Below are 25511 nucleotides of genomic sequence, written 5' to 3' on the forward strand. Positions count from 1 at the left end.
TTGGCTCTAAGCAAAACATTTTCACATTTTAAATCTGGGGAAATTAAATCTCCTTATAGTCTCAGGTTAAAGAGAGCTGTAGTTTTTATTATTTATAATCAATTCCGCCCCGCCCCACCAAACTATAATCCTCCATTCAGAAAACAAAATAGGAATCCACCATTAAGAAACGAGTGTGTAGTATATATTCCCTTTGTTTTTTTCTCTAGGGGACATGCTTTGTTATTTTAAATCATGTGTACTCATTGTTTTGTGACTTGCCCTTTTCTCTCAATCTGTCTGGGTATATGTCCATTATATAGTAGACCTACCTCATTTATCTGCTGCATGGATGTCTAACAGTTTATTCAAACCGTTCTCTGCTGATAGCTAGCTAGCAGTAGTATATTAAAGTTTCCCACACCTTGGTCACCAATGGATATTAGGAGTACATTTGTTTATCATTTGAATAGATGATAGAGTCACACGGTTGAACATTATAAGGCACAAGGGACAGATATCTACCCTTGCCACCGAGTTCCTGCACGTGGAGGCAGCCGTGTGTCAGTTTCTTGGGTATCCGTCTAGATTTTTAGTACGTAAGGGAAGCATATTGTGTTAGTTCACTACTGCTGCCATAACATGCATACCCGGTGGTTTAAACAATAGGGATTTCTTTTCTCATAGTTCTGGAGGCTAGAGGTCCAAGATCAAGGTGTTGATAGGTTTAGTTTTTCCTGAGTCCTCTCTCCATGGTTTGCAGGGGATCTTTCCTCTGCACACACTCCACACACACACACACACACACACTCCACACACACACACACACACACACACACACACACACACACACACACACCCCCACACTACAATTTGTAATCACCTAATTACTGATGTCATTGTTGGATTCTTGCTTAACACCAGTGAGACTGGATTAAGGGACCACCCTAATGGGCTCAATTGAACTCACATTAACTCCTTAAAGGGCCTGTCTCCAAATACAGTTACGTTCTGAGGGACTGGGGGCTAGGTCTGTTGATTATGAATTTGGGGTGGGGGGGACACAATTCAGCCCATTACACGTCTGTGTGTGTGTGTGTGTAGGTATTTACAAAATGTATAATTTTGATACTTGTATAGATTTAACTAGTACCTTAGTGGTTTTTCTAAACTTTGAAGCATCTTTTCAATAACCGCTTTTTCAGCTAAATATTCAGGGATTAGATTAGTTGGCATTCCAGAGGTCTAGAGCTGGGCAGCGAAAAAGGATCAAAGGACCGAATCCTCGTGTGTGTAGACAGGCTGACGGAAGGGAGAGTAATGGAGCTTCACAGCGTGACTTAAAGGGACCCAGTGAACAGAGGCTGACCAAACCCAGTACTGAAATGGGACGAGAGGAGGAGGAACAGGACCTGACTGACTAGCTTCCTCCTTCACAGCAACGACAACTCGTTCACCTGACGGAGGAGCTCTTCAGACAGCAGCAGAAGGTAGCTGAAAATCTGAGTCTTTTAAGAAAGTAACACGGGCTTTGCCTGGCTGGTGTTACTTACACAAAGATGAGAACTAGGGAAAAAGTGAGAGCTGGGGAGCAAAGCAGGCGACTGCGGTGGCGGCAAGAGGGGCGGAGCAGCTGCGGAGCCCGAGGGAGCAGGCGGGAGGGAAGGACTGCGGAGCCGTGCTGTCCCGTTCAGGGCCGGGCCCCAGTGTTAGGGGCCGGCGGCTGCCGCCGTGATGACAGGTGCTTTCGTGCTGTCTGCGCATGTAAAGCCTTGGAGACAGAGTTCAGGGTTAAGAAAAAGGCAAACTACTGAACTTGGGAGGATGGACAGATGTACACTTGCTAGTCGATGTAGCAATTACAATGTGCCACGTGGAAGATGGAAAAGTGCACGTTCCTCAGTGAATTACTGCTTTTGTCACCTTCCCCTTGGGGAAAACTCCCTAGTTGAAGTTAAAACATCCTAGATGGTCCTCATGTTAAAACCTGGCGTTTTACATTTCTATAAAACCTTGTGTAAGCTTTCACTTCAATAGCATGACCCTGTGACGCCAGTTCCATCCACAGTGCCAGCGGCTTGTGGGGCAAGGAAGCGTTAGGTAGAAAAGAGGATCTGTGTAGTCAGTGGATTCTGAGAAGTTACCACCGTGGACTGTCAACCAGGAAGTGCTGTCCTGACCATAAAGTGAAAGGACACAGGTGTAGCAGGGTGGAGGAGAGACCAAAGGTCTCTACATACGTGGAGAACGTGGGCACCACCGAAGCATCCTAGGCAATGGAAGAGGACCAAACCCGATTTGTGCATTCTATTTGGATCACTTCGGGAGTGCTAATGTAGATTACATGTTTAATGCTGACTTGCGTGTGCTCAGTGGAGCCTGATGCCCTGGGTGCTACTGATGTCCCCCAGTTGGTCTTGTGTTCCAGAGCTTTAAGTGATGGTCATCTACTACCAGATACGAGTTTTGCCGGCTCTTTTGCCGTTTTTTTGTTGTTGTTGTTTTGTTTTTTGCGGTACGCGGGCCTCCCACTGTTGGGACCTCTCCCGTTGCGGAGCACAGGCTCCGGACGCGCAGGCCCAGTGGCCATGGCTCACGGGCCCAGCTGCTCCGCGGCATGTGGGATCTTCCCGGACCGGGGCACGAACCCGTGTCCCCTGCATTGGCAGGCGGACTCTCAACCACTGCGCCACCAGGGAAGCCCTTCTTTTGCTTTTTTAATGGTCAGCGCCTGTTTTTCCCCTTGTACCAGCCCTGGTTCCATCCTTTGAGCTGTCCTATCCGTGTGCCCACAGGCTTTCCCAGCACGGCCCTCCTTTGAGGTCCTACCCACTCCTACGCTCATCACTGAATCTGCCTTCATGCTCCTTCAGAGGCAGTCATACGTGAAATCTGACACTTAACTACACTGATCTACTCCCATGGGGCCTGTGTTATTCGTTCCCATCTCACCATCACAAGCCTGGTGCCAAGGCTGTTTGCAGGGCACTGCTGTTGTGTGGCTGAGCTGGGATCCAAACCATCTCCATGCTACAGCCTCCTGCTGAAGCACCAATTGCCACCCTCTGCACTACATGCTCATTGAGGGCAGAGCAAACTGTATACAGTAAGTACATGTGTGGGTCTCTCCAATTAGCATGGCGGACATCACTCCTGGATTTCTAGCTGAGTATCTCTTTTCTGCTCTGGCACCTAAGTTTGAGGCGATTTGAATCCTGTAAAATGAGTTGCAATATATGATAATATGCAGACTTTCATTAGGGGAAACAGGACTAAAATGGTAGTAGTAGTGGTGGGATGAGTAGCACTTTAAAAATTCAATATTGGGACTCCCCTGGCGGTCCAGTGGTTAGGGCTCGGCGTTTTCACTGCCCGGGCCCGTGTTTGATCCCTGGTCAGGGAACTAAGATCCTGCAAGCCGCGCAGGGTGGCCAAAAAAAAAAGAATAAAAAAAATCGATATTAAACTTCCACAATCTTGGACAAACATCTTTATTTAGGAAATCAAATAAATATGGTAAAAAATTATGCTAGCAACTTCACACAAAGATACAGGACCAAACTTTGAATTACTTGCTCAGGTTATTCAGAATGGAACAAAATTCTTCAGGTGCTCACCATTAGCACAGAAAATAACGCGGTTATATTACTTGCTTTTCAACGGACATTTACTGGTTTACTGTAAGATCCCACGCTCTTACAGTACAAAAGAGAGGCCACTCCTGCCCCCTCCGGTATACAGCCTAAGTGGCCAAGATGGCCAAGAGCGCAAGTGTTAAATGTGATGCAAGCTTTTCTTTGTTTACAATTCTAAAACTGCTTTACAACTGTTTACTAGTACAGCTATCAACGGGTTCACTTAATCTTTAGTTTACTGTCTGACGGAAAGGAAACATAAGAACATAACCTGTCACTTTGGTCCTAGCCTCCCACTTGACAAACATGGATCCAGGATTCAAGGATTACAGCAGGATCACTGTTCCCAGTCTCCGACAGGGGCAGACCTGTGGCACTTGGCACTGCAAAGCTGTCTGCTCTGGCTTCTTGGCTTCTTAGTGTACATATACTACTTCTGTGTATACTACCTATACCTTTTCATAACATCTCTAGATGTACAGATGAACCCATGTATGTGCTATCAACTTCATTCCCTACTGCAGAAGCTTTTGGGTTTAAATCTGCCTCTACCAAATCTTGACCATGACATTCGGTTCAGGATTGTTACAACAAGATCAAGCTATCTGAATGAGGAAAGTCAAAAGCTTATTCTCAATTTTTAAAATAAAAATACTTCAAGCTTACTGATGAAGAGCTCTTCATAAATAACACTGTTCACAAGCAAATAACAATCTGTTGATAATCATAAGAAACTGAATATGCTATTTTTAAATATAAAAGCAATTTCATTAGGTTTAGATAAATTGAGACTACAACTAAAATTTTTCCATGCTGTTTAATCAAGTTACTTACAATGTACACATTCCTGAGTACACCCCATTGTAGTGACACTGTTTACTTCTGAATTTTTTGCATTCAGCTTAAAAGGTGTTTCTTCCCAAGAAACTGAACTTTTCTGTCAAATGCACTTGATCGAATAGGAGAATTGGGTTCATAAAATGGATTCATTGCAAACTAGAAGAGAAGAAAGTATTAAGGTGAAAAGGCTGACATCATTAAGTCTCTAAAAGGAAAATCTTTTAAAGTTTTAAATTAAGTCATTAAAGACATTCAAAGCAAAAGTCTGAAGACCACATTTTTAAGTTTTAATGAAGATGTTCCACTGTTAAATATTAACAGCCCCTTAAGGAAATTTCTGTCTTGGTGTTTAAGGGAAGTACCTGTGGCAAAACCCATGGTGGCACGTATGGTAAGTGCTGCCTGTGTGAGCAAAACCAACTCCCGGGATCCACCGTGTGTGTGAAATACAACTAGATTCAACGTTCATTATCAAGATGTGGATTCATCCGGTAGGCCCTTTGGCTATATAAAACACACTAAAAATCTGATATGCTCAGAGTGGAGGAAAAGTTATACCACACTGCTTTTAAAAGTTACTCTTGTGCGGTAGTTTTTAACAATCAGGTTTTTAATACTCTCCTTTAACACAAGGTAAGTGATCAGTTTCTCAGATAATGTAATGAGTATATCATATGTGTGAGGGAAAATTAGTACTGGATGGAATCACAAATGAGGAAAGGAGTTACCAACTTTTACACCTTAATCACTTGATGTCCATCTTGATAAGATGGCTAAATATTCTTATTTGCTACTTCTGACTAGGAATATTGATTGTTAACTGTGCTGAGATGCAAAAAACCTTGTCCAATTAGAGAATGTTTAAATTATTAAGAATATACTGTCAGCACTGCAGTTTAACCACTCATATCTTATTACTATTTCATTTTTTCCAAATGAGTATCAAGAAACGCGTGTGGCCCCTTTCTCCTTGAGTGACTTTGATAATACATGAATCACTTCCTGTTTATGATCTACATTCATTGCACTGTAACTTACTTGTTAAGTAGATGGAAAACATTTTACATTAAAATTATGAAGCAACTTCCCTTATACAGACTGCTTCTGTCTCTCGCTTTAGGGTTCCCTCATAAAATCAACTATATGCACCAAAAGGGGGAGAATGAAACTGATTTAAAAATAACTACGAGTTGTCCTGCATACGTGTTAAGCTGGTGGTAGAGACCTGCCTGGTGAGGGAGCTGCCGGAACGGTCCTGCTGGAAGGAGAGCTCTGCTGAGAGGAGAGCTGTGCGGTCTAAGGGGGCTGCCTCAACAGGCCAGTGTCCTGCCAAAGTTGGAATCTCTTTTATAACCAGATTTTACAAGGTACAGAACATATCATACCTTTATGTATAAATCATAGACATCAGTAAAGAAGTTCTTTATCCCGTCTTCTTGCCTGATGTCATGCAGCATAATAAATCTCATATGTGAAATAATTAAGGTATAATCTTTAGAAATGAAAACTGAAAAGCGATCAGTCACAATATTCTTCAAATGAGTCACATGCAGTGTATTTTGCGATGGAAAAGGTGAATCCGTAAACTGGGTTCAAAGTTAGGTTAGTTTTATCTTGAAGAGAACATAATCCTTTTAAGTTAGAAAATAACTACAAAATAAAATCACCATTGATATGGTTCAGATAAACCTTAACTTTATATATGAGACTTGGTTTTAAAATTATGTTAAACAAAAGGTGTTTTTTCCCCCTAAAAAAATAAAAGCCCCGTAAGTGGCCATGTTTACCTAATATTTTGCAGTCCACAGACTCAGAACCTGGCATCTAGGTCCCATGTTGGTCTAGTCTGTTACCCCAACCCTTTGTTAGAGCTCTTTATTAAACAGGTAAGGATATGACCCGCAGTGACGAATGCTGAAACAAACCACTCGTTGAACTTGTCCACCGTCTTCAAGTACATGTTGTTTGACAGCCACATGTTCTCATCTACGAGGTCGAGAGCCGCGTGAGCTATGAACTGGTTCAGATGGCGGTGATCGTCCTAGGTGGCAGCGAGCAGCACCAGATTAACATTTCCTTACAGCGCCAAGACAGCCAGACTTCACTCTGCAAACGCTAGACACAGCTTTCTGGGGTGCGGGGGGAAGCTTTCTGCTTTTACTTCGATTACTGTCATGAGACAGAGGTCTTCAGTGCTTTCACATTATTTTCTATTTTCTAATCTGGTATCAAAAACTCAATAAATAGAAACAGCCAATTAGTAAATGAAATGTGTCCAAGAAACTATATTTTTAAAATTTTGCAAGAAGCAAGTTACCAAGTTCTGTAACCATTTAAGCATGTGAAAAAAGGATATACTACATTAAAAGAAAAAAGTAGATCCTGCTTTTTTGTTTGTTTTTCTCCCCCTCCCCATTCCTCCCCTCCCCTCAGCTCAGATCCTGCTTTCAAGAAGCTCGCATCTTTTTAGAGGAGGAAGACAGGAGAAAAACAAGGTAGGCTGGAGCTAAACAGGTGGTGAGTACAGGCCTCGGGTGGGGCTGGGGGTAGGAGGCGGGGCTTCGTGTGCGGTGACACCCGGTGAGCAGTGGAGACAGCCTGGCACAGTCCATCTTGAGGTACAGGGAGCTCACATGGCAGGGCACCTGGGAGTGGCAGGCGGCCAGGCTGAGCCCCAGCTGCGTACAGTCCCTTGTGCCGACAGTGCCAGGTGGTCCTGTCGAAGCCGCGGGTGTCCTTTTCATGGACTGTAAAGGCCTAACTGAAGAAGGAGGGTCTGTCCCAGCAAAATGTGCAGAAGGAATTCATAACCTGGAATGCAGTCTCACTCCTGTGGAATTCTTACTTTCAAAATGCATTTTTCAAAGAACACCTCTGTTACAGGTTGAATTTGTCCCCCCTCCCCCAATCCCTATGTTGCAGTCCTAACCCTCGGTACCTTAGAATGTGGCCGTATTTGCAAAGAGGGTCATTGCAGATGTAATTAGTTACCATGAGGTCATGCTACGGTTGAATGGGTCCCTAATACAATGACTGATGTATTTATAAAAGGGGGGAATCTGGAGACAGTCGCACACCTAGGGAGACTGGCATGTGAGGACTGCAGTTCTCCTGCCACAAGCCGAGAACTGCCAGAAGCTGGGAGAAAGGCCTGGAACAGACCTTCCCTAGCGCCTCTGGACGGGCATGGCCCTGCTGACAGCTTGATCTCAGACTCAGGCCTCCCCAACTGTGAGACAAGACGTTTCTGTTCTAAGGCACACGGTTTCTGGTACTCTGTGACACCGGCCCTGGGAAACGAACATAACTTCCTTGCTGAGGAGGCTGTTCCCGTGACTGGGCGGCCATGTTGCCCTGGAATCCCTCGCGTAGGTAAAGCATGTTTATACTTCACTCACGGCACCGTGACAAAGCTAATTTAATCCTCAGGGAAATGGATGTGTTTTGTCTGGCTCACAGTAGTGTCTTCCTTTACACTGATGATCAATCTTGAGACATTAGAAGAAAACTGTAGAAATGGTTTACGAAGGTAAGCGGTAGCAGGAGAAAGATCAAGTCACGTGATGCTAGTTTTACACGCACTGTTTTGCCTACCGCGAGGCCGCTGGAGTGAGAGAAACTGCCAGTAGCCGTATACCACACAAAGCAACTACTGCTGCAGGGATGCCTCACATCCAAGTTTTAACGAGCAATGTGCTCATGTGAATGTGGGAAAATAATGTAGCAACACGGGCTAGGATAATACCTTGGATTTCTATCATATCTTAGTGGCAAGATCTGAATAGTTGAAAAGCGTCTTGCACTGGACATTACAAGTCACTACTAATTTCAAAATCAGTTCCTGTCTTAAGGGACTTTCAAGCCTATTTTTGGAGGTTGGGAGAAACATAGCATAACCTGTCGGCAATTTATTTGGAATGTGCACTTGTACAGGGAGATGGAAGGCACCAGCTATGCTCATCCCAAGACTCTATGGCTCTGTTTACTCTCAGTGGCAACATGTTCCTGAAGCTTGTTTTTCGGGAACCACTCTTGACAGCAAGAAGGTTGGGTGGCGTCACGGGAGAGGAGAGCACGAGGGCACCACGCGGCCAGTGGGTGCCACGTTGGGGTCACGGAAAAAGGCCGCCGTCTCAGGGGCAGTAGAAGGACGTGTAAGTCGGGGTCTCTTTTAACCCTCCCGGGGTAGTGGATCTAGCACGTATGTCCTGCTGAAAAAGGTGATTCACGGGGACAGAAGGGACTTCCCTGGCATTTCCCACTGCAGGTGAGCTATGTTTCTATGTGCTCAAGGAGCCACCTTCACAGGAGGTGAAAGAGGGAACTGATGACCAGGGAGAGGAGACCCAGGGCATCTGCTAGTGCATGCCAAGTGTGTGCTGAATTAGAGCACGAACAAACAATTCAGAGGATGCTCCTGGCTGGCTTCTATCAACCTGTGGGACTGCAGAGCAAGCCTCATTTGTGCTGGGTTTGTAGTTACCTCATCTGTCCAGATCTCTTGCAGTTCTAAAATCACATCACACCATTATCGTTACAACAACAGGACAGTTGTTATGGAATTTTTTAAGGTTCCATACGCACTTTGGATTCTGCTTTTCCAGCTGGCAAAAACTCCATTTCAAAAACTGGATTATCGTGGTGACCAACAATGACAAAGTAGAAGCTTCCAGACATTGTCTTCAATATATAGCTCCTAGTTAAATGGAAATAACACATATTTTTAGTACTCAATACTGAAAACCAAAAACCAGGAAGTGACGAACTCCATTTTTTTTTTTTTAACTTAAACCTGAATTGCAGAGGAGGTGGCCCCTAAGCTCGGCATGCTTTCCAGTATGCCACCGTAGATACATGGCTTTTGGATGATACAAATTCTTTATCTGTGATATGTCCTGGAGAATCCACTGCTACATTTTCATAGGGAAACTGGAAGACCTCTAATATGAAATCCTAAGAACAACATTCTCATGATCTGAAAGTGTGGAACATTTAGGGTAAGCTGGCTTAAACTTGGACTAGATCAGTCAGCATTGGCACTAACACCTGGGTGCTGATGAGGAAATAACTTAGAAATTTTCAGGAAGGATGCTTCCAAAGAAGCTAAGAACCACTCTAGCGCGTGTCCTTTACAGAAAGGAGAGCTCCTAGAGCGGTCAGCTACAGACTGTGTGGTACTTGTATTCCTACCTGAAAGGTCTATGCTATGAATGTAACTCCGCACATAAAAGATCCTGTTATATGCCTCTTCAAACACCATTTATGAGAGAGGAAGAAACAGTTTTGTACTCTAGAAGAGATGGAAGAAGTCATAATCCAAAAGGAAGACATTCTGAGTCATTAAGAGGTCTTGGAACGAGGATTAATAGGTTTGCTACAGGAATAAAACAGAGAAAGTGGGGGGTGGGGGAGAAATCGGTGATTCTGGGGCATTTAGCACAATCGAAATCTGGATGGATGGACGGACAGATGGGCGGATGCATTTATGTATGCATTTTTCATACGAGATTTTTGGAATCAGACCAAGCTAGGTTCACGTCTAGCTCTAGCGACATGAGCGCAGGCACGTGGAGACGTGGGGCCTAGGAAGGCCCCCTCATGGGGCGGGGATCTGCTTCACTGGGAGCGTACAGTAAGGTGTGTCCGAACCCAGGGCCCGTCGAGCCTCACTGGGACTTCCATGAGACGACATCCGAAGACTTCGGAAATGTATTTCCTGATGAGTACAACATTTTGTAGAGGAAATCACGGCACAGCTGGCCCCTTTCACTCTGGAATTGGAAGGCCGTGACTGGAAGAAAAGGAAGATAGGAGACCTGTGGCATGATGAAGTGAGTCAGATTTAAAAGGTTATTTGGGGCAGCGGTTGGCACACTACGGCCTGCAGGCCCTATCTGGCCTGGTCCGTCCTCTTACTACCGTCTAAGGCTGCTCTTGCCCTACAATGGCAGCATGGGGTGGTCGCCACAGAGACCATCTGGCCCTTTACAGAAAAAGGGGAAAGATGAGAAAAAGACCCAAACAGTAAAACTGGACAACAAAGACGGGCAGGAACGATACAAAAACTCTACAAAACTAGGAGAATTGGCAGTAATTCTCCAGCACAAGTGAGGGGAAGAGGGATGGGAGCCTGAAATTTTAACCAAGTAAACAATGACATCATTCATTCTTGCCGGAATACGTTTCATAGCTGGAGTTTGCCAAGGGAAGGGCTTACTTTCTTCAGCACAAACATTTAAGCAGCAGCAGGGGAAAAAAAATACTGTAAGGAAGATGCTTCTCCCCCTACACACATTTAGAAGCAGCAAGAGACAATATATGTATAAGGAAGATTACCCTCCTCCCCGCCTTCCCCCAAACCCACTCAACCCTATACGGAGACCTGGGTCTGGGAGACAAGCACATCCTAAGAACAGTGTGAGGATAAACAGAAAGGCAACTGCAGGAAATACCGCATAAACGGTCGATCACAAACTGCTCAGCTACGCAGAACCAGAGCTGCCAATCGTGTGATTTCACACACAGCTGAAGAAGGTATGCAGCTCTCGATTCCATTCTGACAAGGAAAAGCTGAAAGGTGTAGTGGAAGAAAAGGAAGCCACAGGAGAACATAACCGTTTTGTCTCAGGAAGGGAATGTCCAGTCATTTAATACTTGGGGCTTCTCTGCCTAGGTAGTGAGCAGAGGTGAGACACGCTCTAGAATTCCGTGCTGTCTGATAAGGGAACTTTCGGCGAGGATGGAGATGATCTACACCTGCTCAATTTTTCCATCACCTAAAATAGGGGCCCTTCAAGTGTCTCCAAGGGCTTGAGGTTATGGAGGCAGTCACACAGAGCTTGGCGATGGATTAAACTGGGGAGCTGCGGGAAGAATCTAGCATGTTTCCAAAATGTCTGGCTGAGGTGATCAAGCAGAATATCAAGATGATGAACCTATTCACTGAGAACAGAAATAAGAAAGAGAGGGAAGAGGGATGGAAATGAACAGGTCAGTTTTGAACGTGTGGTGGTAGCCAGAATAGCTCCCCCGAGCCCCACCAAGATGTCCACATTCTAATGTCGGAAACCTGTGAATGTTAACGTATTCAATACATGGCAAAGGGCATTAAGGCTGCAGATGGAACTAAGGCTGCTCATCAGCTGATCTTCAGATAGGGCGAGAATCCTGGGCTACTCAGGTGGGCCCAATGTAATTACAAGGGCCTTTAAAAGTGGAAGAGGGCCGCCCCCGAGGAAAGTCAGGGGGAAGCGTGGCTGTGGAAGGATCGCCGCGGAGCTACAACATTGCTGGCTTTGAAGATAGAGGAGGGCGTCATGCGCTGACGAATGCGGGCAGCCTCTAGAAGCTGGAAAGGACAAAGAAACAGATTCTTTTTTTTTTCTTTTTTTTTTTTGCGGTACGCGGGCCTCACTGTTGTGGCGTCTCCTGTTGCGGAGCACAGGCTCCGGACGCGCAGGCTCAGCTGCCATGGCTCACGGGCCCAGCCGCTCCGCGGCATGTGGGATCCTCCCGGACCGGGGCACGAACCCACGTCCCCTGCATCGGCAGGCAGACTCTCAACCACTGCGCCACCAGGGAAACCCAAGAAACAGATTCTTCCCGAGAGCCTCCAGAGGGGATTTCAGCCCAGTGAGACCCATGTTGGAAGTGTATGCTACAGAACTGTAAGATGGTAAACTTGTGTCGTTTTAAGCCAGTAAATCTGTGGTAATGTGTTATGGGCACAGTAGGAAACTAACACGTCAAAGCTGAAAAAACCTGCAGGTATAAGAAAAAAGGAAATACTCCCGTAAGTGTCAGCAATAAAGGTAGAAGGTGCATTCTATAGAGACTGGGGACAAAGTGAGTTTATTTTCCATGGGACGCGGGTTTCAGAGCCCTGTGGCAAGCGGGGGGAGGGCGGGCCATGGTGCATCGAGGTGAAGCCCCTGGGAACAGTAGGGGGATGAGAGTATGGAAGAGAACAGCGGCTGAGGCTGGGTTTTCCCAGCAAGTATCCCCTACAGCTAACAGCCCTTCCGCCCCCCTTGCCGAAAGGACCTGTGAGGAGAGGGGGCCGTCGTTTGGGCAGTGTGTGTGTGGGGCGCGAGGGACGGTGCTGGAATATAGGAGAGGGAATGCAGGAAAGAGAGGCGTTGTGGGGATTAACTCTCCTCAAGGACGAGAAGCTTCTGAAAGTTCCAGTGTCGAGGCCCTCGGGGCCTCAGGGGCCTGACTGATGAATGCTGTGTCTCGGTTGATGAACAGCACGTTTGTGAGAAGTTGCCATAGTTGTTAAAGTACCAATGAAGAAATCCTCCCTTATAAGGGCAGGACTTGTTGGCTGAAGGGAGGGGAGCCAGGACTCCCATTTGTGGTGAAAACAGCTGTCTGTGGTGGCTAGAGTGTCTTGAGCTGCTTTTGAGAGAGGTAACTAAAATGCACAAGGAGCTCTGGATTTCCCTGAAAAGACCGTGTACAGGATGTAAGAAGGAGGGCACTAACTAGTAATGAACATAAAAATGGGACTAGAAACCTGTGAGGCTAGCATCAGAAGGGCAAAAGCCCAAAACAAGCTGAAATGTGTGGAAGGCTTTCAGGCTACCACAGGGAAAAGCAAGGGAGAAAGGTCAATTAGTTGAGGCACCTGGTACATAAATAACACGGGACACAGGTGTGCTGAACTTGGGTTTTCTCAAAGAATGATTTTCACACGGCAAGTGTGGAAGCAGTTAGGTTAGGCAGGCTGTGAACCCCAAGACATATGTTAAAGAAACAGTTGGGTTGACAGCTGACGGTGTAACTACTGGTCAGTGACGTTTGAGAAATCACAGGAACAGAAAAGAGCCAGTAACTGTCATTCCAACTCTGAGAAACAAAGAGGCTTGCCTCCCGGTCTGAGTACTTCCAAAGAGATTAAAACACCAACAGAAATAGGTATTAAATGCCTGTCGTCAGTCAGACACCATGCTGGGGGCTTTTATGACAAACTAAGTCATTTAATGTGAATCCCTAGACAAAAAGAGTGGGTTACGGAGACGGTGAGTCACTTTCTGAAGTCCTGTAGTCTCTACCTAAGAGACCTGTAGCCTGGATGACAGCCTGTGGTACCCCCAGAGCCGCAGCAGTGCCGGGGCCCGGGAAGTGCTCGTTCTCTGCTGAAGGAGGGACGGTGCAGGGCTGACTGGAATGTCAAAGTGCTCCACGTCAGTCGACAGCATGGGGTCTCTAGGGAGCCTTTGAGGTTGACCTTAACCTAGTCCAGCCCAAGGTTTGCATCAGTAACTGAGATGAAGCCAGTTTACCACACCCAAAGATAACAAGCTAAGGGCACCTAATTTATTAGAAGGCTAAAGTTAGGATTCCAAAGATCTCCACAGCTAGGAGAAATAGGTGACATGAACAGGATGGAATCTAAAAGGATTTGAAATAAAGTCCTGTACTTGGGCTTAAATCAACCGCACGACAATAGGATGTGGGAAACCTAGTATAAGAGCAGCTAGCTCATCTATGAGAACCGGTTTTCATTTATTGCCAGCTAAATCGGAGGTGGCAATCTGATACAGTGGCTGAAAAAGCGAATGCAATTCTAGGCTGCATTAAGAGATGATGATGTCCTCATCACTAATAATACCATCTCTGGGGGACATGCTCAGTTCTGGGAATCACATTTTAAAATCATTAACTCTGAACTGTGTGTGCTGGGAGGAGGGAGGCATCTAGGCTAGGGAATGCTCTGGAAACAAGACAAAAGCTACTGAAAGAACTGAGGATGTTTAAACCGGGGGCGGTGGGGAGACGTTTTTTGCGGGGGCAGTGGGCTATGGTGCAGTCTTTAAATACGATGCTGTCTAATGGGAAGGGATTTGACTAGGGATGGCAAATGGGTTTTTTCCCATGAGCCCATTCTAATCAACTAGCAGTGAAGGCCAGGAACTGGTGCTGAGAAAGATTCTGAGACTAACGGTGGTCCTGGGGAAAGACTGCTGTGATCAGTTACCCGCATCTGCTACGGGTTTGGGAGAGGGCAGTGCCTATGGGAGCGCCAAGTATTTGCTAGCTCTGAACTAGACAGACTTATTCCAAACTGTTCCAGAGGCCAAGCCTAAGGCTGCTCCTTTGAGGTTACATGGAAAGACATTTGGGTCAATGTAATTGAGAACTTTGTAATAATTAAAGAACTATCAGACTGCCTTGTGAAGTGACACACCACCCCCCCACCCCGATCACTAGAAGTGTGATAAGGGGAGGCTGGAAGACCACTAGTAGTGCCAGAGTGGGAGGATGAACCCAATGAACTTAGAAGGCCCCTCCGAGACAACTCATGGATGCCAGTTCCAAAACCACCCATTTTTACAGCAAACCTCTTTACAGCCTCTATAGAGAAACTTCTGGAAAACTTCCCTATGCTCCCAACAGCAGTGGCTTCACTTGTTCCACAGACCTGGAGCTGGAAGACTAACCTAGTGTGGCACTGCAATAAGCAGGATGAATACTGTTGATAATTCTCTAATAGGGTATTTTTCCTATTAATATTAAAAGCAATTCCTCTACCTCACCATAAGTGAGGTTATGCTGGCTTTTGGACATTTAATCTAAATCTATTCAATTTGGGCGCCAAAGGTTGGGGGTAAGAGGGTCTTCAGGCACAGATGTTTCTATTTAACAGTACTTGCAACATATTAACATCGTCTTAGGACATTTTTCATCATCTCACTATTTGCTCAAAAGCCTTAATGTTTCTCATCTACAGGGATCAAGTACCAGTATCAAAAATGTAGTCCCATGTTGCTCTGTAGAGCTTTTCTCATCCTCATTGCTCTACCTTGGCTACAGTGGACTGGTATACTTTTTTTCTCCCCAACTGATCGTGTCCACTCCAGATTTATTTCTCTCTCCATGCCTGGAATACTCTCCCTGATTCCATGTGTAAACCTCACCCGTCTTTCAAAGCCCACCCAAATTCCTCCTTCTCCAAGTATTTCCCAACACCAACCTACACGCTCTCTACCTCTTATGGAAGCCCTGTCACTCTTGATGCCTCTTAAATTCTCTAAGTCTTTCACCGCCAGGGGTGAAAATTCATTGTACTCATCAGTGCTGTTCACAAAACCATCACTGGCCCAATTTTGTCCTCATGGGGCCTAGATACCTTATACCCACAGCATGGGACTCTGGAGCCAGGCCAGATGCCTCACTGCTCTTGAAAGGGTCCTGATTTTTTTTATTAACTTTTCAGAGATGTGCCCACTCATGTCCATCTCCAACCACTTTTTCTAAAATCTTTACCCGGTCTACAATGCATCTTAGCTCTTAGTCAATTCTCTGGCTGTAATGTTTTCATTATTGCTTCTCGAGAGACTGGTTCCTTTCCTTTCTAATTAGATTTAAGTATATGGGGGACCCGGCTCACCTATCTTCACAGCACGTACAACGATGGGTACTCAAAGTTTAGCTCACTAGTTTTCAACCACGGGTAACTTTGCCTCCCAGAGGACACATGGCAGTGTCCGGAGACATTCACGGTTCTCAGAACCGGGGGCAGGGGAGAGCAGGTGCTACTGGCATCTATTGGGTAGAAACCAGGGATGCTTGCTCAACATCCTGCAGTACACAGGGCAGCCCCACAACGGAGCATTTTCCGGCTCCAAACGGCAATAATGCCGCGGTTAAAAAACCCGGGGTGAGCTGAATGACCCAGTGAAAGGTACAAGAAGCAAAGCCCCCGAGCAGGTGGACGTTTGCAGGTTGAATCGCGCTGTGGACTGGCCCGGTGGGTTGTGAAGAGCTCAGCCGGCCCCGGGGCAGAGGGGAGAGACAGGGCCAACACTCGCATCCCGTGGGGCCGGGGACATCCCCCAGAGTCCCGGAGCGCCAGTCGCCCTCTCGCTCCATTCCCTACCTGCGGCGAGACGCCGGGAACGGAAACGCCCAGTCAGTTCCCGCGGCCGAGACCCGCGTTCCGCAGCTTCCGTAGGGACTCCTCGAGCAGCCCTCACGAGACTCTGCCGTTGCGCTCTCGCGTTAGTGGGCGGAGCTTCCAGCCGCAGCGCGGCGGCGCAGTTCCGGGCTTGCGCTGTAATGCTCCAGACTAGGGCCGCTGGGCTCGGAGGACCTCGGGGAGGGGTGGACGCAGGTCTGAGCGGTTCGGACTCCGGCTAGTGCCGCGCCTTCTCTGGCCTTCTGTCTCCGGTTTCAGCCTTCCGGGCGCCAGTGAGAGTCCCGCGTGGGCCACAACCACGCCCACCTGTCAGAACCGCGGAGGAAGGAAGTGCGTGTCTCTGCTTGAGTTCTTAGTTCGGAGTTCTGCTTGTTCCTCCCGTTTTTCTGGAACAGCGGCAGGGCTCTCCGGCCAGGGATTCCCTTAGGCCTGGGCTTGCACCCCGGTTTCGGGGTCCAACTCCGGGCACAGTGGGGAGGACTCGGGAGGAAGCTGATACCTGATACCTCAGGTAGATACATCTGCCCCCTCCTCGGGGCGGGCGGAAGTGAATCCTTTGTTTCCCTTAAACCGCCTTTGGCTTCCTTGGAGGCCACCGATCCGTCTTCAGAAATTCACGTCCCTTCTGCCCGCCAGTTAACCCGTTAACCGTTTTATCTTCTAGTCCACCATGCTCCCCAAATCTGACGTGTTGAGTCAAGATGAACTGCGCAAAAAGCTGTACCAGACGTTTAAGGATCGGGGTATACTGGACTCACTGAAGGTATCACTTTTAGGCATATCTCTTACATAAATTTTACAAGGGTAACCTGTAACAGGTAGTCCACATGTAAAGACATCCATGTCTTGGGTTTTAAAAATAGCATGATACACAGATTGTATTGGTGAATTACACTGCTCTGTTCCTGTGTAACTGTTAAATCGTAAAACAAACACATTTTAGTAAGGCTAGTAAGTGGGTTAGTAAGTGGTTTTGTAATACTCATATTTGAACAGGGGATATTGTCACCATATAGAAAACATTAAGGGACTGCTTACTGTAGAAAAGTTGGGGGAATGAGGAATTTCTTCTTTAAAATATATTGAAATGTATAAATACTTGAGCAGTAAATATTTCTTAGTACACTTTCATGTATGAATTAACAGCAAGGAGTAGGATTAGCTGAAATGTGTTTTCATTACTGTATACATTTCAAAAGACCATTTTACACTTAAAATGGGAAATTAAGGACTTTTTTTCTTGTCTCCTCCATTGTTTTTGTAACTTAAAAATACTTCAGACTCATCCGAAAAATACTTCAGACTCATCTGAAATATAGAAAAGCATACAAGAGAAGTCATCTCTAATACAAGTACTAATTAGCATAATGTTGTGTGTACTTGTGTATCCTCTTTTATGTGGTGAGCATTTTCCTGTGTCCTTAAATGTGTCTTGAAATCCTCATTTTCATTGGCACCAGGTTCATCTTTGGATCTTTGGACATATGGGTAATTTATGCAGCATTCCCCTGTTATTGAACATTTAGGTTATACCCAGGTTTACACGTTCCTTCAATTGCATCTCTCACTTTTTGCCTAGGATAGATGAAGTGGTATTAATGAATCAAAGGGTGTGAACATTTGTAAGGTTCTTGGTGTACACGTCTTGTTTTAGAAAGGTTGTAATACAACTGACCCTTGAACAACACGGGTTTGAACTGCTCAGGTCCACTTATTTGTGGACTTTTTTCAATAAATACCTAGTACAGTACTACACTGTCCGTGGTTGGTTGAATCTGCTGATGCAAAACTGGGGATATGGAGGGGGCTCCTAACCCCCGGTGGTTCGAGGGTCACCTTCAGTTTGTATTCCACCAGCAGTTTGAGAATGCATGTCTCTCTCCAGTAGTATGATCATGACATGTTTTAAACCAATCTAAGGCTGAGAAACTCTATTTTAACATTCTTTCTTTTATCAGTGAGGTTGCATATATTTTCTGGCCATTTGTATGTTTTCCATGGATTGGTGCTTCATGTTCCCCTGCCCGTTTTTTTTTCCCTAGGGTGCTAGTGTTTTCTTATTGATAGGAGTCCTTTTAATGGAAACTTAATCTTTTTTTCCATTTTTGTGACAATACTATCTGTCTTCAATTTTAATTTGGCTCTAAAAATACTGAAGTTACATTTTTATGTGGTCAAGTCTATTGTTTACTTTTTTTGTGCTGATTATTCTCAGTCATTTTCCACTGACAGTGAATATTCACTTTTTCTAAGTTTTTAAAAAGGCTGTTTTTTTTAACAGTTAATTCCTTAACCCACCTGAAATTAGTTGTAGTACATCACGCATTAGTCCACTTTCTTAGGTGGAATGGTTCTTGCCTCTGGGCATGGTGTTTGTTCTCTTACTGTCCTTTGGGTTTGGTTTGGTAGGGTTTTACTTCATGTCTGTAGTCCAGTTGATAATGACCTATCATTATCCATTTGGAGCTATCCTTGTTAGGCTTTGGTATCAGGATTATGCTAGCCTTGTTCACTTTCCAGCTGCAGCCTATCCTAAGGAGAAATACTGTTTCTTGTTTGCAGCTGGCCATTCCGTTTGTTATTCTAGCGTGATCAATGGCAGGGGGGGATTTTGGCAGGGGAGATTTTTACTTTCTCAGTCTGAACTAATTTACTTTCTCAGTTTAATGACCTGAGTGAGTTCTAATTTTTACAGTTGAAGTTTTCAGTGGCCTAATTCACTTTCTCTTCGGGTGTTTGGAAACAATTTGTATTTATGATTAAGTACAGAGTCATATGGGTATCTGGTAAACGAAGTTTATGAAAAATCTTTTTCCTTATTTTGAGTCTACTCTGTCAATTGCTGAGAGATGTGCTGAGGGTTCCGGGTCCCTAAGTCTTGTCTCTCCTACTTCCCCCACAATAATTGGCCTTCTTTCTTTTTTTTTCTTTCTTTCTTTCTTTTTTTTTTTTTTTGAGCAGAGAAAGGTTTATTGCAGGGCCAAGCAAGGAAAACAGGTGTCATGCTCAAACCCGAACTCCCCTGTGGTTTTTTGGGGAGAATTTTTCATAGGCACAATTTGGGGTGAGGGCTCTGTCCTTATTTCTGTCTTAGGGACGTTGCAAGCTTTAATTCTGAATAGATTTCCCTCTTGGCACTGGCTGCTGGAAAGCCCCCTGGCCAGTTTTTGGATTCCTTCCAGCAAGTGCTAGATGGCATGCTTTTTGGGCGTGTCAAGATGGAAATTCATCCGTAATGTCATTCCACTGTTTGCTACTCTTCCTTTTACCCTGCTTAAATCCCTCATTTAGTTCTTAGCCATTTCAGTACTTGTTTGCAAGACACCCTAAATCCTTTTGTTAATTAAGATGAATCTAAGTATATTTCTTCATTACTATGTTACAAATTTAATTAAACCACTAAAGTTTACTGGTGGAGGAGGCTTTAGTTTTCTCTTTTCAGTTAACTGTATCAGATGAGGCGAAGCATATATATTCTGTTTAGTGTAAATGTTTTTTACTATAGGATTTTATTTTTATTTTTGAATCTTAGTTTTTTATACAGCAGGTTCTTATTAGTCATCTATTTTATACATATGAGTGTATCCCTGTCAATCCGAATCTCCCAGTTCATCCCACCACCACCCCACCCCCTGGCCACTTTCCCACCTTGGTGTCCGTATGTTTTTTCTCTACATCTGTGTCTATTTCTGCCCTGCAAACCAGTTCATCTGTATCATTTTTCTAGGTTCCACATATATGCGTTAATATACGATATTTGTTTTTCTCTTTCTGACGCTTCACTCTGTATGACAGTCTCTAGATACATCCACGTCTCTACAGATGACCCAGTTTCGTTCCTTTTTATGGCTGAGTAATATTCCATTGTATATATGTGCCACATCTTCTTTATCCTTTCATCTGTTGATGGGCATATTAGGTTGCTTCCATGACCTGGCTATTGTAAATAACGCTGCAGTGAACATTGGGGTGCATGTGTCTTTTTTGAATTATGGTTTTCTCTGGGTATATGCCCAGTACTATAGGATTTTAGATACATATATAAGTTCTGTTCTGTACTACTAATATAGAACTATATATAGAACTAATATATTCTCTTTAGCTAAAGGATAGAAAAAAGAGATGTAACGAGAACTTCATTTGTTTCTTGTTTGTATTCTATTAATAACAATTCCTTAGATGTTATTTACTGCTGAACCCCGTGAATCTAGGCAGTGTACTCTTAAGCTCTGCCCAATTGTATGTTTCAGATTATGTGTAAAATAAATTAGAACAAATATCCAGCAGTCTGATTAGGGGATTTTTTTTTAAAACCAAAATGAATAATAGCAGTGGTATTATAACTTTGAGAAAATTAGCCACCTTGAGCCTAAATTCCTCATTTATAAAATAGGGGAAAATTATTATATTTCATAACATCTAGAATTGTAAGTAGTCCATGTGAAAGTGAATCTTAATAAGCCTTTTTTGGGTTTACTGATTTTTCTCTTGTGTATACTATTTCCCTTTTGGGAACCTAATTTTATTTTGATCAATATACTTGAATATATTTAACCCAGTATTATTTTCGTATCCTCCAACAATTTGCAGAGAGGTGAGGAAGTAGCAGAGTTTTCTCCTGTATTTGGTACCCCAGTGAAAAGTTGCTGAACTGGGCTCGTAGGGAAGTGAAGTTAGTCTCACCACGTTCCAGCTCACCACCAGCTCACTAGGAAGCTGGTGAAAGCAAGCTACTCTTTCTAGAACCCACTGGGCTGCTTGTCTCACAGGGTAAGACAGAGTGTCCAGGGGAAGGCTCCTAACTTGTGGCCATGGATTTAGAACCATTCTGGAAACTAAAGGAAGGATTCTAATTCATGTGACAAGTCTGTGTCCTGCCAGTGGAAAAAATCCTGCTGAAAATTTTTTTCCCCTCTTGTTTCATTTTGTATTTGATCTAGACGCAACTCCGAAACCAGCTAATTCACGAACTGATGCACCCTGTACTGAGTGGTGAAGTGCAGTCCCTGTCCATCTCAGTGGAAGGGAGCTCCCTCTTAATAGGAGCTTCCAACTCTCTAGTGGCAGATCACTTACAGAGATGTGGCTATGAATGTTCACTTTCTGTCTTCTTTCCCGAAAGTGGTTTGGCAAAAGAAAAGGTAACATCTTTGCTTTTCTGTCTCTGAATTTTCTGTTAACAGCTTCTCCCTCAGATAATAGCTAGGTGCTCCTTGGCTAGCTGGGTCCCTTTCTTGTTTATCTTTGAAATTACATCATGTATTTGTTATAATGTGACCAAGGAGTATGAAATCTGACATTGTTACCAATTCCTTGGTATCTTAATTTGTCTTTATAAAATTGTAATGTTTTGGAGCTAGAAGTGATCTGACCCTCCATATAGTCTGAGGACACAAAACTGCCATTTTTGTTGAATGTCTGTTGTGAGGCTGGCACTGCTGGTCACTCTGCAGGTGGTACATGTATTACAGATGAGGATCCAGAGTCTGGAGAGGTGGGGTGATTTGCTCAAGGTCACATGATTTGGAAGTGGCAATGCAGGGCAGTAAATCTGGATCTACAGTGTGCCGTCTTCAGTATGCTACAGTCTCTTCAGATATTTGTCGTCTTTGTGATGACATAAGAGAAGTGAGGGATAAGTAACTTTTGAACACCTGTGGAGTTCTTAAATATTAGAACACCTTTTACCACTTTCCTAATTATTGTAACTATCTTTCCACCAACCACTGAACATACTAGTCACACTTGGTTATTTTAAAGGCAGATATAGCAAACTTTCCCTATTTTTTTTAATAGACGTAATTTTTTAGAGCAGTTTCGGTTCACAGCGAAAATGCACAGAAAGGGAGATTGCCCATCTGCTCCCTAATCCCACATGTGCAGGCCTCCCCTGCTCTCAATATTTTTTTTTTTTTTTTTTTTTTTTTTTTTTCGGTAACAGGATAATAGACGTAATTTTTTAGAGCAGTTTCGGTTCACAGCGAAAATGCACAGAAAGGGAGATTGCCCATCTGCTCCCTAATCCCACATGTGCAGGCCTCCCCTGCTCTCAATATTTTTTTTTTTTTTTTTTTTTTTTTTTTTTGCGGTACACAGGCCTCTCACTGTTGTGGCCTCTCCCGTTGCGGAGCACAGGCTCTGGACGCGCAGGCTCAGCGACCGTGGCTCACGGGCCCAGCCGCTCCGCGGCATGTGGGATCTTCCCGGACCGGGGCACGAACCCGTGTCCCCTGCATCGGCAGGCGGACTCTCAACCACTGTGCCACCAGGGAAGCCAAACATTTTTTACTCTGTACATTTTTACGTTCAGTGAACCTACATTGGCACATCATTATCACCTGAAGTCCATAGTTGACATTAGGGTTGAGTCTTGGGGTTGTCCCTATGTTTTTACTCTTTATCTTGGCCATAATTGTCCAGAAGTGTGGTATTCAGCTGTTTTAAGAGAACAGCAGTGTTATTATTGGAAAAACTTAAAATTTAAATATGCTGTATTTATTCATTAACAATCAGATTTTACCAGCATTAGGAATTCTTTGTTGATCCTTCTAACTTTCTAATTACATTTCACAATTTTGCTTCTAGAATGAATAATGTGTCAGTTATATGGTTATAGCTGTGATTATCTAGTTCCCACACTTAAAAATACTGTGCAGAATATTCTTTAATGGAAAACTAATTGTAGATGGTATCAATGTTCTCAGAGTAGACACAGCATGTATTTCTATAGTATGTATTGTTTACTAAGAATACTCAAACTCTTTGACCACATGTATATGTAAAATAGTTTTAAACATTTTGTAGTTGTAAAGATAGTACAAACTTAGTTTATTTACATTTTGAAGCAATAGTAATTTAAAAATGTCATTGCAATTGAAAGACCCTGGAATGCACTCATATATTCATCGGTGCCTCAGATGTTTGAGTGTTTCTTATCTGTAAGACATTAACCATTTCTGTTATTTCTGTTAGGCACATCATTTTTGCTGTGAATTATTTGGAGGTTAATTACGTGATCAAGAGAAAAATTTTATCCTTTTGACTGCAGCGTTTATTGTAACTTAATATAAGAAAGCTTACGTGTTACATTATTAGCATAGTTATAATCTTATTTAGTCTGAACCATGATTTTTAGTCTTAAATTGGGATGTTTCTGAATATATCACTTACACATTGATGTTAAAATCTGTGTACTTTTTTTTTTTAAGGTATTTACTATGCAGGATCTATTACAACTCATTAAAATCAACCCTGAATCCAGTCTCTATAAATCACTGGTAGGATTGTTTCGTTTTTATAACCTGCTTTGGTTTGTTAATAATAACTGAATAGTTGAATAAAGGTAAAATATTTTCTTTTAACAGATTTCAGGATTTGATAAAGAAAACCATAAAGGTAGGAGCCTTCATCTTTGTAGAGAATAGGAACATTTTTGTTAGGTATTGTTTTGTATAAAAGTATGAAACTAATAATTTTCAGGTGGAAGAATAGGGAATTTGAATTGAATCATTTGACTTTTTTCCTTGCTGACAATACCTTTTTAAATAGAACGATTCATCTGTTTTACAAATGCGGATCCTTTCCCCAAAATTTTAACCTTTTAAAATCGCTATTACTCAAATGAGGAAACTAGAGACAGCATCAAGAGCCCTACGAACGGACTGAAAGCTGGTCTTTGTAGAGATACCCACTGTTTGGAACATTTGCAAAACAAAAACAAATAACGTTTAGGCCACTATCTTTGTATCCTAGATAGGCCCCTAAGTACAATATATAGAGTATTGTATTAATATTGGCTTAAAGAATGAAATACCTGTTCAGTAATGTGCTTGTTTTTATTGTTTATATAGGCCTGATAAATTGCATTAATATTGGCCTTGATAATAACCTTCAAAGAGTCCATAACTACTCTGAGATAATAGAAAATGTATATATTGGTCTCTGCCCCCAGTTCCTGGTACACAGCTCCCAAAATCCTTGTAATTTCCTAAGTGATGAGAACACAAGGAGCATATCTTGTTCTAGTATTGGTCTTTGACCTCCATTCTTGACACAGGTTTCCTGAAACCCTTGTAATTTCCTGGGTGATAGGAGTATTTTGTGTTCAAATGAGCCAAGACTACGTGGGTCCCTGGATGGCTCCTGGATGAGGGCTGGTCACTGGAAAGACCAAGCCATGATTAGAAGCTTGAGGTTTTCAGCTTTGCTCCCCATTCTATTGAAGGGAGGAGGACTGAAAATGAATAATCAATCATTTTTGTGAATAATCGATCATGAATGTGTGATGAAGCCTCCATAAATCCCAAAAGTATGGGGTTCGGAGAGCTTCCAGGTTGGTGAACACGTGGAGGTGCTAGGAGATTGGCACACCTGGAGAGGGCATAGAAGCTCTGGGCTCCTTCCCACATGTACCTCGCCCTGCGTGTCTCTTCTATTTAGCTGTTCAACTGTGTCCTTTATCATATCCCTTTTTTTATATATAAGTTTATTTTATTTATTTATTTTTGGCTGCATTGGGTCTTCGCTGCCGCACGTGGGCTTTCTCTAGTTGCGGTGAGCAGGGGCTACTGTTTGTTGCAGTGCACGGGCTTCTCGTTGTGGTGGCTTCTCATTGCGGAGCACGGGCTCTAGGCACGCGGGCTTCAGTAGTTGTGGCACACGGACTCAGTAGTTGTGGCTCACGGGCTCTAGAGCACAGGCTCAGTAGTTGTGGCACACGGGCTTAGTTGCTCCGCGGCATGTGGGATCTTCCTGGACCAGGGCTTGAACCCATGTCCCCTGCATTGGCAGGTGGATTCTCAACCACTGCGCCACCAGGGAAGCCGCCTATCATATCCTTTAATAAACTGGTAAACGTAAGAAAGTGTTTCCCTGAGTTTTTTGAGCTGTTCTGGTACGTTAATGAAGCCCAAGGAGGAGGTTGTGGGAACCTCCTATGTATAGCCAGTTGCTCAGAAGCACAGGTGGCAACCTGGGCATGTGACTGGCACCTGAAGAATGTATAGGCATGGTGGCAGGGGGTGGTCAGTGTGGGACTGAGGCCCTTAACCCATGGGGTCGGATGCTGCCTCCAGGTGGACAGTGTCAGAATAGAGTTCAAGTGTAGGCCATCCATCCGGTGTCGCAGAGAATGG

The 25511-nt window shown here is 44.0% G+C and overlaps 2 protein-coding genes across 5 annotated transcripts in view; one reads left to right on the forward strand and one right to left on the reverse strand.

The window, feature by feature from the left end:
- Nucleotides 1-3454: 3454 nt before the first annotated feature.
- Nucleotides 3455-16484, reverse strand: TRAPPC2 (trafficking protein particle complex subunit 2). Its single transcript, XM_024755244.1, has 5 exons — nucleotides 16339-16484; nucleotides 9039-9150; nucleotides 6351-6495; nucleotides 5840-5925; nucleotides 3455-4610 (listed from the first exon to the last, which is right to left on the reverse strand). The coding sequence occupies exons 2-5, from the start codon at nucleotides 9129-9131 to the stop codon at nucleotides 4512-4514; spliced, it is 423 nt and encodes a 140-aa protein (XP_024611012.1). The 5' UTR covers nucleotides 9132-9150; nucleotides 16339-16484; the 3' UTR covers nucleotides 3455-4511.
- A 13-nt stretch (nucleotides 16485-16497) lies between these two features.
- OFD1 (OFD1 centriole and centriolar satellite protein) overlaps nucleotides 16498-25511 on the forward strand; it is a 64593-nt gene continuing 55579 nt past the window's right edge. For 3 of the 4 annotated variants that reach the window (XM_024755240.1, XM_024755242.1, XM_024755243.1), the window contains exons 1-5: nucleotides 16739-16888; nucleotides 17042-17140; nucleotides 21318-21518; nucleotides 23586-23654; nucleotides 23742-23772. In XM_024755240.1, coding sequence (XP_024611008.1) covers nucleotides 17048-17140; nucleotides 21318-21518; nucleotides 23586-23654; nucleotides 23742-23772 — 394 coding nt within the window. In that variant the 5' untranslated portion in view covers nucleotides 16739-16888; nucleotides 17042-17047. Of the gene's footprint in view, nucleotides 16708-16738; nucleotides 16889-17041; nucleotides 17141-21317; nucleotides 21519-23585; nucleotides 23655-23741; nucleotides 23773-25511 lie in introns of those variants that run through there. The other variant, XM_024755241.1, reaches the window with a different exon arrangement.

Source organism: Neophocaena asiaeorientalis, unplaced genomic scaffold (assembly GCF_003031525.2).
Source record: "Neophocaena asiaeorientalis asiaeorientalis breed wild unplaced genomic scaffold, Neophocaena_asiaeorientalis_V1.1 scaffold668, whole genome shotgun sequence".
In the NCBI taxonomy this organism is placed as follows: Eukaryota; Metazoa; Chordata; class Mammalia; order Artiodactyla; family Phocoenidae; genus Neophocaena; species Neophocaena asiaeorientalis.